The sequence below is a fragment of the Telopea speciosissima genome, chromosome 4 (genome assembly GCF_018873765.1).
Source record: "Telopea speciosissima isolate NSW1024214 ecotype Mountain lineage chromosome 4, Tspe_v1, whole genome shotgun sequence".
Lineage (NCBI taxonomy): Eukaryota > Viridiplantae > Streptophyta > Magnoliopsida > Proteales > Proteaceae > Telopea > Telopea speciosissima.
In genome coordinates this window covers 10682667-10693181 of record NC_057919.1, presented here as the reverse complement: position 1 = coordinate 10693181, position 10515 = coordinate 10682667, and the positions used below count along the sequence as shown (strand labels likewise).

The 10515-nt window shown below is 40.5% G+C and overlaps 1 protein-coding gene across 1 annotated transcript; it reads right to left on the bottom strand.

The window, feature by feature from the left end:
• Positions 1 to 462: 462 nt before the first annotated feature.
• Positions 463 to 5260, bottom strand: LOC122658948 (amino acid permease 3-like). Its single transcript, XM_043854116.1, has 7 exons — positions 5104 to 5260; positions 3824 to 4057; positions 2728 to 2821; positions 2279 to 2493; positions 2029 to 2183; positions 1689 to 1916; positions 463 to 1059 (listed from the first exon to the last, which is right to left on the bottom strand). Exons 1-7 carry the CDS (start codon positions 5258 to 5260, stop codon positions 637 to 639), a joined length of 1506 nt encoding a protein of 501 aa, XP_043710051.1. The 3' UTR covers positions 463 to 636.
• Between the last annotated feature and the right edge of the window lie 5255 nt (positions 5261 to 10515).

Sequence of the window (10515 nt, the reverse complement as noted above, 5' to 3'; positions counted from 1 at the left end):
TGTAGAAGTGGGTTTGGGTTTTGGGACAGTACTATAATTACTAATCAGTCATGTACATTTATTTTTTCTTTTCTTCCACAAGAAAAAGTATTCTATGAGTGAAGAACGGGAGACTACAGAAGATCTTTGCATGGCTTGATTCGTCAAAGGTTGTAGAGAAGATCATTGGAGAATTATATTTTATTGTTTTTCATCAGCATACGAGGTGTAAGGTATATCTAATCCCTTCATTTATGTTTATGCAATCGTTGTTCTAGGTAATTGTGTGGAGTTAGGGTTTCAGATTTGAAACCCACATGTTTCTCATCTTACACCTCCTTCTCCCGCCATGGCTGGAGGAGAGCCAGGTCCCTTCCTCCGTTATGTAGTCTCAATTCATGTCTCTCAACCAATTCAGATATGAAGTAGAGAGAAAAATTAATCATTAATTCATGTATGTAAACAAAATTTAAAACGGTTGCTGCTGCGGCTACATTTTATAGATTGCGAAGAACAAGAGAAAAGAAGGTATAAAAGGAACTCCATTAACTGTGATACACACTGGACTGGTTTACCATACTATTGCTTAGACATGAAGAAACTGATATGCTTTCTTCTCAATGTGTATAGTAAATGCTATAAGATGATAGGTTCCCATCAATTAGATTGAAATGGCTTATAAGTTTTGAGGTCGATAAGTACTCCAGCAACAGACCCAACTGCTGCAACTATAGTGATAAAGAGGCAACCAAGACTCAGTATCTGAAGTCCAAGCCATCGACTTGTCCATCTTCCAATCTTCTTTTCTGCAATGAATATCTCAACTGGGAAGTAAACAGTGAGCGGCCAAAACCCAAGTGCTCCAAGTATACCAACAACATCGTTGAAGAAGGGCAGAAGCATGGCTATCACTGTTGTTGCCATAACAAAGACTGTCCTCCATATTAGACGGAAAAGGTTGAGTTCATAGGAACCATAGAAAGGAATGGGTATCTCATATTCCTTTCCAATGAAATTACTATTCGGCCATTTGTTTTCACTCCATTTTTCCACAAATGCAAACAGAGGCTGGCAATATACCTGCACGTAGCTAATCAACTAATTGGTATTATGTTATGTGCCTAATGAGGTTCGATCTAGTGTATGGATGTTAGATTGGACAAACCTAGTATGAGATAGGTTAAAGGACTTGATTTAACGCATTTCATCAGCTCTGGAGCTTTTGGCTTATCGATCCAAGTACCTAACATATTAAGTGCACATAGAGTCTCCTTAGTGTGTATTGTTGTTGTAACAACACACATGAATGGGTTATACACCAGTCATTGTGTGGGTTCAGATTAGTGGATGGGTGTTGATCGACAGGCTTGGTTAGTTGGAGCCCAATTGGGGGTGAACTCCTAATGAATATTGTGGGCTTCAGTTAATCAACTTAATGTGTAAAATATCATGTGGGTCTATTAGTGGATTGAACTTTATTATGGGAGAGGCTTAGTTACTATTCTTTCAGGGTTGGTCCCTACTCCCTGTCTATAGAAAGGTAGCAATGCCCAACTATTGCTATCACTGAAAACTTACTTAGGAGAAGGGAGAAAATGACATTTGAGGAGATCTTCGACAAACGATATGAATCCAGGTATGGGTCCTAATTGATCTGTCATATTGATCCTATAGAATAACTCTATCATGTATATATATAGCTTTATTACCTGATATGCTCCAATCAAATGCACCACAATTGCAATATTGGCAATGTCAAGAACCCAGTAGGCACTGAAGTATCCAAAACCTGTAAGAAGATTTCCTGGTGCTTTGTCTCCAAATGCAGCATAGCCCATGCATCCACAGAGCATGTAGAACACTGTAGTCACAGTGATACCGATCGAGGTAGCCTTTCTCATGGTTTTATACTCTGCTGGAGGAGATTTTACTGTATCCTGCAAACATAATTTTTAGTTGTTGCAGTTGTTAACAAACTATATATATATATATATATATATATACATACAGTGTTTGTTTCAATTCAGAAAGATTTCATAACAGAAGTACCTGAATCTCAATGAGAATAACAGAGTAAGAATAAGCAAAGGCAATAGCTCCAAGAGCTTGCACACTTCTCCACATTTTCTGCATTGAGGTTACACCTCCTGTGCTTGCTTCCCCTATGCTAACTCCCATCAAGCTTCCTTTAAAGCTCCCATTCTCTGCAGAACTTCATTTGTATAAGTTTCAAGTAACTATATAACATTCAGATAAGTATTATTACCATATCTGCTTAATTGCCTTTGACTATAGGTACCTGCTGTCTTAGTAATGCCAAGACCAAGGCCTATTGCAGAGTAGGTGAAAGACATGATTGCTGCAACTATGGATAACCACCATAGTTGATCAAAATCTGGGATCTGAGAAAGGATCACTTCGATGAGTCCGACTGTGATCATATACCAGTTATTTGACATTTTACATGGATCTTTGCCTCTACTCTTGTGAATACAACTGGACTTCTTAATTGCCCTGTTAAGAAACATTAAGAAAAATTTGGTAATGGAGCTCTGATCACTTGATCTTAAACATCTGCTTGTCCAATGTAAAAGTAGTTTTCAACTCAAAGCAATTTCTATCTGTAGCTAAAGAAGATAAATTTCATGTTAGTTAAAGCCTAGTTACAATTAATACAATGAGATCATATCAAGCTATTGACTTGTTTTCTCATGTAAAAGGTCGGGGAATAGATGGGTTTAAACTCACATAATACTTATTGAAGCTGCAATTGTGTATCCTATTGCAACCCCAAACAAATTCAAATATTGGATTGTTCCACAAACCATCACCTTTCGTCCCCCTGCATACACAGTAGATATATATGTAATCACAATATTAACAGAAAAAAGGATTTCTAATAACTAGGCAATTGGAAACAGAAAAAAAAAAATAAAAATTCCAATACATGGTGGACCCTTTACTGTAATCTTGTTCTAAAAGATGCCATTGGTGCATCATGGGAGATTCCCTCCACATCAACTCCGCGGGGAACCCTTCGCTTAAGAAGAGATATAACATCTCTGCTAGGGGTGCAAGTTTGCTCTTGACGCCCCGAGCCCGTCCTGAACCACCCTGAGCCCGAACAGGGCTTGGGTTGAGATACTTTGGCCCTGAGGGCGGGTCAGGGTAGGGAATTTCTGGCCATGAGTCAGGGCTGGGCCAGGTCAGGGTTGAGGCATCGGGCTGAGCCTGATCCGGCCCAAACTGACCCTATCTTCTTCTTCCTATTCTTTCTTCTTTCTTCTTCCCAGCTTGGCCAGCCCATACATCTCCCTTTCCTAGCTTGGCCAGCCCCATGCATATCTCCCTTCCCCCATGATCAAAGCCAATAAGGGTCAGCTCGACCCGACTTTGAGGGCAATCAAGGTTGGATTTTTTTGGCCTCGAGTCAGAGTCGGGTTAGGCCTAGATCCAATTAAGGGGATTTAGGGTTGGGCTGGGGTTTTAAGAGGCCCGGCCCAACCCGACCTTGTTGCAACCCTAATCTCTACATGGGGATTTATGGGAGTAGATTCTCTAAGCAAACGGCACACAGGAAAGGCACCCACATGATGCTAGTGTATCCTTATTGGCCGTTTAAAGAACCTTTTCCCACAAATTTATAGAAAGGCTGTCATATTGCGTGGCACCAGTGTCCAGACATAGGAAGGCTGAAATGATCGCCCCACCCCTTGAAATGACAAATCCCACCACTGTTTGGTGCCACCTCGTATGATCCCACTCGCGCGTCAGATTTATTTAGGTAATTTGATATGAATGTCACTGTTTTCTCAGAAAATTGGATGGAGCTATGTATATGGACCTAAGTTGGATTTGACAGCGTCCATGTAGGTGTAGTTTCTGGTTCCAGTGGTTGGATCGCCGGACCTGTAGCATCGAGAGAGTAGGTTGGAAGTGTAGAAGGTGACTAAGGTGAAAAGCAACATCGCAATGGGGCCTGCCACCCATCCAAGCTGTGCCACCGCCCACGCCAATGACAAAACCCCTGAGCCTATCACAGCTGTGATTATGTGTGAAGTCGCAGTCCAAACAGTGCCTGCATTATTACCACCACAAACAAGAATTCAGAGGTTATATCTATCTGCAGGTAATTAGGACATCTCTACAGGGAATAGAAATGGCATATCCTAGCTCCTAGTTTCTACCCTCAACAGAAGTAAAGCCCAGTGCTAGTGACGGGCTGGGCCAGGCCCATTGTCACACGTTCTGTTCTCTCTCTCTCTCTCTCTAATCTGCAGGTAATTAGGACATCTCTACAGGGAATAGAAATGGCATATCCTAGCTCCTAGTTTCTACCCTCAACAGAAGTAAAGCCCAGTGCTAGTGACGGGCTGGGCCAGGCCCATTGTCACACGTTCTGTTCTCTCTCTCTCTCTCTCTAATTCACTTTTAGAAAGCAGCCTTGTATATATATTTTGGGGGTGGATGCAATGACCACCCTGCCCCCTACACAGGCTGCCCATGTGCCTGGGCACAGCCTGCGCTGCGGCACAGAGAACATTCTCTCATATATTGTTTGAGAAAAACATCGGCACGCTGTTCATGAGCGAATTCTTTCCCATGCTCTTTCATGGAAACTGTTGACTTCACAGAATTATATTTTTTTATCTGTTTAAAAATTGTAGAAACCACATAAATTGATACATTTTTCAGATCACTAATTGATGGTAGCATGCAAAATCCTTTCCATGTTGATAACGCAAGATCGGTCTAAGGCCATGGGCCAATCACAAGGTCCCATAGTGGATTTTATATGACTGGCCCTAGAAGGCCTTGGATGGTACTACATGATCTGCTGTGATATCTATGTGACTGACCCCAGAGGGCTTTGGACGGTACTTGTACAAGGACATGATTCCCGAGGGGGAGGTTAAACATTTAAACCATGGGCCAACCCTTTCCAGATTGCTTTGGGTTCGGGTATGGGCAAAAAACAAAAACAAAAAAAAAAAACCCCCGAAGGGCCCCTGCCTGCCGGGACTGCGGGAGATTTTGTTCCTTCTTTTCATCTTTATAGTACTACTGTACTCAATCTGTACAACTGAGGTGGCGTTATTGAGTGGGAAAAAGAAAAATTATTACCTGATCGCTTCAAGCGGCCATCATCGTCGAAGCACTTGGAATAACCAGGCTGAGAGTTGATGGGTTCAGTCTCGGTGCTGCTGCTGCTGAGTATGGACTTGGATTTTGGTTGGATTTCTATTTGCAGGTATTTCCTTGGGTCTCGGGTTTCTTCCATCTAACGTAAAGGAAACAGGAGATAAAGAAAATAAAAAAGAAAAAGAAGAAGAAGAAGAAGAATTAACACAACCATAGTCTCAGTAAAGATGAGAAGAGACAGAAGATCTTACTGTGCCATGGTGGATTCTGCTTGGAAGTGTTCGACTTCTTGAAAACATGACTTCGACTTGCAGAGATGGAGAGAGAGAGGGGAGAAGTGTTGGATGCCAATGTAGTAATGCGCATTTGATGGGATTTTATAAGGGAGGATAATGGGTTGTGTAGAGAGAGAGGTAATGGGGTTTCTGAGAATGCTCTTTTTAGGAGATTGGGACGTGACATTAGAGTTTGTTGTGAATCATTTTTGGGCTCACCTGGGGTTCGAGGAGTCTTCGCACGAGTCAAAGGTTGAGCCCATCTCATCAGGTTCTCAATTTGCAGCTCGTGAAGCACATTTTAAGCTCTCCCCTCAGATGATCAGTCCTTTAATGGTAGGTTACTTCCTAATTTGCCTGGCCACAGAAGAAAATTGAAAAATGCTTGCTGACTCACTCCTCCACGGTTCCACCACAATCCACCAATCCACAGCAACAACCCAAAGAGCAGTAATTACCTTTCCTTCTCTCTCTCTCTCTCTCCAATAAAAAGGCTTGTTAGAGGTGAAGTTGGGTTTGTGTTTGAACCGCATCAACCGGTGCATTACATCACTGAATGAAATGAAATGAAATTGTCTGGTCGTGTGCAGCCTGCACCTTCACACAAACCCTTTGAAATGTCTGCCCTACCCCCTACAAAATGAAAAATCCCCCTAATCTCTTATGCATCCCCCTCATTGGCCCCCACATAGGTGCAGAGCCCACATGATCGGGCAACATTCTTTTTTTTAATTAAATATAAGGGTGTATGTTCTCTGTCCAGGTGCGCATCTAAGCACAGGCTGCACCCAAACACATGCAACAACGTTTGCGTCATTGGGGGGGGGGGGGGGAGGGGTTAGTCATTTCGTCCACCCCCCATGTGTCTGGGCATACACTGTGCCCCTAGTGCAGAGAACTTTATCCCTAAATATAATTAGAGGGGTACACTGATGGTTTTCCTCCTTATGTACAAAAGAGGGACACACTAGTAATCGACTTTAAGTTGATTTCATAAACCGACTCAATAACAAAGTGGAAGTAATTGTTGGGGTTCAATCATTACACAATGGATGTGAATACGTCGATGTCAATTAAACTTTTAAGCATAAATTCTACCAAAAGACAAGGGCTTAGAGGTCTTCATTTTTCAGATCTAGCTTGTGATAACTCCAATATTCCTCCAAGTATATAGAAGAATCTCAATTCTCATAAGCTTTCATAAAGACTTATAAAGACTTGGACACCTTCTCCTTAACGGATACAATTACCTTCTAAATTGAACGTTAGCCAATCACTTAAAGTTGGACAGGAGGGTCTTCATTTTTCAGTTGCAAGTCCTGAATCGGATTGGATCGCCCATAATTAAAGTGGGTTTAACCAAATTAGCCTGCACATATGTTAATATCTCATTAATTTTCGTTTGGGATGAAAGTATATAACCAGTTAAAACCCAGAAACCGGAACTAAAACCCTCCCATTTTGATGATTCGATCTCCGGCCGGCCACCTTTTGAAACTGAGTAGCACTACTCAATAGTCTTTGGATAACTGACAGATATAGTTCACACAAGTATACGAAAAAGAGAAAGGGATCTCATTTCTATCTCAACTTTGAGGTGTCTCCTTATGGCATTTCCTAAGAGATAGGATGATTGCATAAAGAGAATTTAACTTGGAGAAGACTAATCCCACTCTCCACTACAGTGAAGGGATAAGTTATTTTTTTGGTGAAAGAAATTTATTATAAGTGAAGGGATAAGTGATTTCCACATATTGGGGGGTGTGAAAATGACCCCCTACATGGTACACCCCACCACACACTTCCACAAAGGGAAATCCTTATAATCCCAACCGTAGTGCCATTTCATTTGTCGTATTCCTCAATCACCGATCCGATTCCTGATTCTTGAAATCATGGTTTCTATCAATTCTTATTTGTCTTGATTCGAACTCAATATGTATAGAATCGAGTTTAATTGGAGTCAATCCCAATTGATTTCAAGTAGACTCGGCCAATTCAGACGATTCCAATTTGAGTTTTAAAAAATCTGATTATAATGATCCCTTATATTTTTATGGAGGAATTCTCCTTCACCCACCATTGTGATGATCATTACTCCCATTTTTATTGACAAAGGTCCGAAATCCTTTTTCACAATTCTAAGAGTTCCATCCAGTGTCAAAACCCATAAGTGAAGAGATTCTCTTTTCACTCGTGGGTGAAGAAAAATTCGATTCTTTGTTGAAACCTGAAGGGCAATTTTCCTTCATCGATTACGAATGAAGTATTCCTTGTCAAAATGTGGAACAAGTATTTTCGACTTTCAACTAGATTAGTCCAGATTAGTCCAGATTAGAGTTATGCTTTTAGTTTTTTAGGCCCAACTTGGCTTAAATATCGAGTGATTCATATAGCTTCTTTGGCACTCAGATATCTTGAAAATAGCCCTACTTTCTGGTCCTGTGCTAAGTGCTTAGCTCAAGAAAAGCGATTTAGAAAGATTGCGGAAATTAAACTTTATTTCAAAATATATGATTAAAAATACACTAGGAAAGTCAAGAAGCTAATGGAAGATAAACCACTAAATGAGAATAAATAAAACCAACCGTGGGGTGCAATTCGTGCCAGCCCATGAGAAATTCGGGCTCAATTGGTTGGGCCGGCCCTTGGAGTTGAAGTTTAACACTATTACCACTGATTGTTGCGCTACCACTTTCCTTTTCATCTGCCACAAGTAAAATCTTTTTTTTGGCAGGCCACAAGTAAAAAAAATCTCATCAACATCAAGGGGATCTGTTTCGTTCCAATAGCCCAAGCCCTGAATCAAATTTTACATATTGGTCATTCCTTTCTATTTCTTATATATTTAATAAATCGATTTGCCACATCACCTTGGCACAATTAGGTGCACAGTAATTTGACTCCTATTCCAAGCAGGGTTTTAGTAAGCCAAATCGGTCATGTTTTCTTCAAAAACTTGAATTTTTTAACATTTTATCTTTGTCCGTATCGATCCACCGATATAGGATCGGTCAAGAATCGGCATCGGTCTCCACTAATACGGATATGAATCGACTGATTTAATACTGATTCCTCAAACCATGATCTCAAAATAGGAACAAAAACATGTTCTCAAAACCCTCCACTCCACCAGGGGAGACAAAGGATCGAGTTTCCCTTCACCTATGGTGATGAGAGAACCTTTTAATGCCCGAGATCTGACCCTTAGATTGGGCTGAGAAAGGGTATTCTGGATTTTCAAAAATACGGGTGGGAATTAATGATATCCATTATTTCAATAATTCAATCATAGTGTCGAATTACATTGGGTGAGGAAATTCTCTACTCACCATGAGTGGTGGAATACTTTCTTCAAAAACAAAACAAAATAGAAAGAACCGAATTTTCCTTCATCCACAATGAATAAGAATCCATTCATAGCCACACAGGTTCGGATGCACAGGGTATTGGGAGGGTGTTTTGCGGAATATACCAAAACTCAATAGGGGTTTGTGAAACCTAAGATGATGCGATGAACGTTCCAACTTGATGGAGGAAAACTTTTTCCAAACAGAAAACACCACATAGAAAGTGACATCAAAGATGAGAAACTATATGGTTTTGACATGAATGTACACATTTTTAGTCCTGATGGGCCTTTTACTAATTTTTGTGGGTAACACATGGGCCTTATACTATTTGGCTGATCAGTTATCGCACTCATGGACAGCTATCCTAGTTCCCATACTTATTGTGAGAGAATCCTCGAGGTGGAAGCATCATGGTTAGGGTTCTAAAACACAAAATCAGGGACAGAATTGGTTTGAATCGACGCTCAAGATCCCTAGAATCGGTTTTTAGATCCAAAAACAAAGAATTTCTAGGGGTTTTTTGGGTGTGAATCGGCCATGTTAGATCGGTGGAATTGAATCGATCACAGACAATTATGATATGAATTGGCGGATTCACCAATCTGATTCCCAATTCTTAAAACCGTAATCATGGTAGTGACTTTCATTGTCGTTGTCTTCCCCACCGGTGTACTTGCACGACTGTAGTCTTGCGCACATTTCGAGTTCAAAGACTTGGGGATTTATGGACTTAAGTAAATGGCTCCGAAATATTAACTTCTTTTGAATTGCAGATTTCAACAATAGTAATCACATAAGCTAGGGTTATCAAATTGAAGAACGTCTGTATTGGCGTTACCTCTAGGCTTCTACTAGAGTAGGTTGTGATAAGGGCTAAAACAATCCCACACAATACATTGAGACCATGCACTTGAACAATATATATAGCTTGGAAACTTATATTTCTTTTCTTTTCTTAGCTTCCAAACATAGTTAATGAGATAAAAATTGAAAAAGTACTAGTAATGAGGGGGAATAATAATGTACACAAAGCTGATAATATATACAAGCCATCTCACATTCTCTATTCTCCCTAATATGTCGGCCTCTAAAATGCGTCTCCTCCGTGCTTCCATTGGTTTTGTATGGGGGATTCCATCCCACACCAATAGTGTGTTGATCCCCATCAAGGGCCCATAGGCCAACTACAAACTACAAAGGAAAGGCTAAGACAAGCCAATAGAACCTGCAACCACTAAAAGGGAGGGGGGAGAGGGAAAGTGTGTCTTTTTAATGTGTACAAATGTAACTAGGAGAGTCGAACCTCTGACCTATTTGGGGGGGTGGGGGGGGCACGCACTTCAACTAGCAAGCCTTCAACCAACCCAGCTAGCAGCAAGGCTCAACTTCAATATAAGGCTTTGTACGAAAAATCTTACTTGGAGATGCATGCTAATACATGGAAGATTATTTGATTGAATTAGGATATAAATTTTAACAAGTGACTAATCCAGATCATGACCTCTCTATACAACTTTGGAACGTCTAATGGTAAAGAAAAACGGACTTTTAAGAAAAAAATCTTTTTTAAGCATATAAGGAACCATTTTCCCTGAAAAGTATATCATGATTAATTTGATATCTCAATTTACTGATTTTTAGTAGATTCCAAGAACAAAATTTGGAACCCACCTTAACTCCGATAAGATGCATTAGTATGTATGACCCAAATCCCATTACACAAAAAAAAATAAAAATGTATGACCCAAATCCACCACAAGGTCATG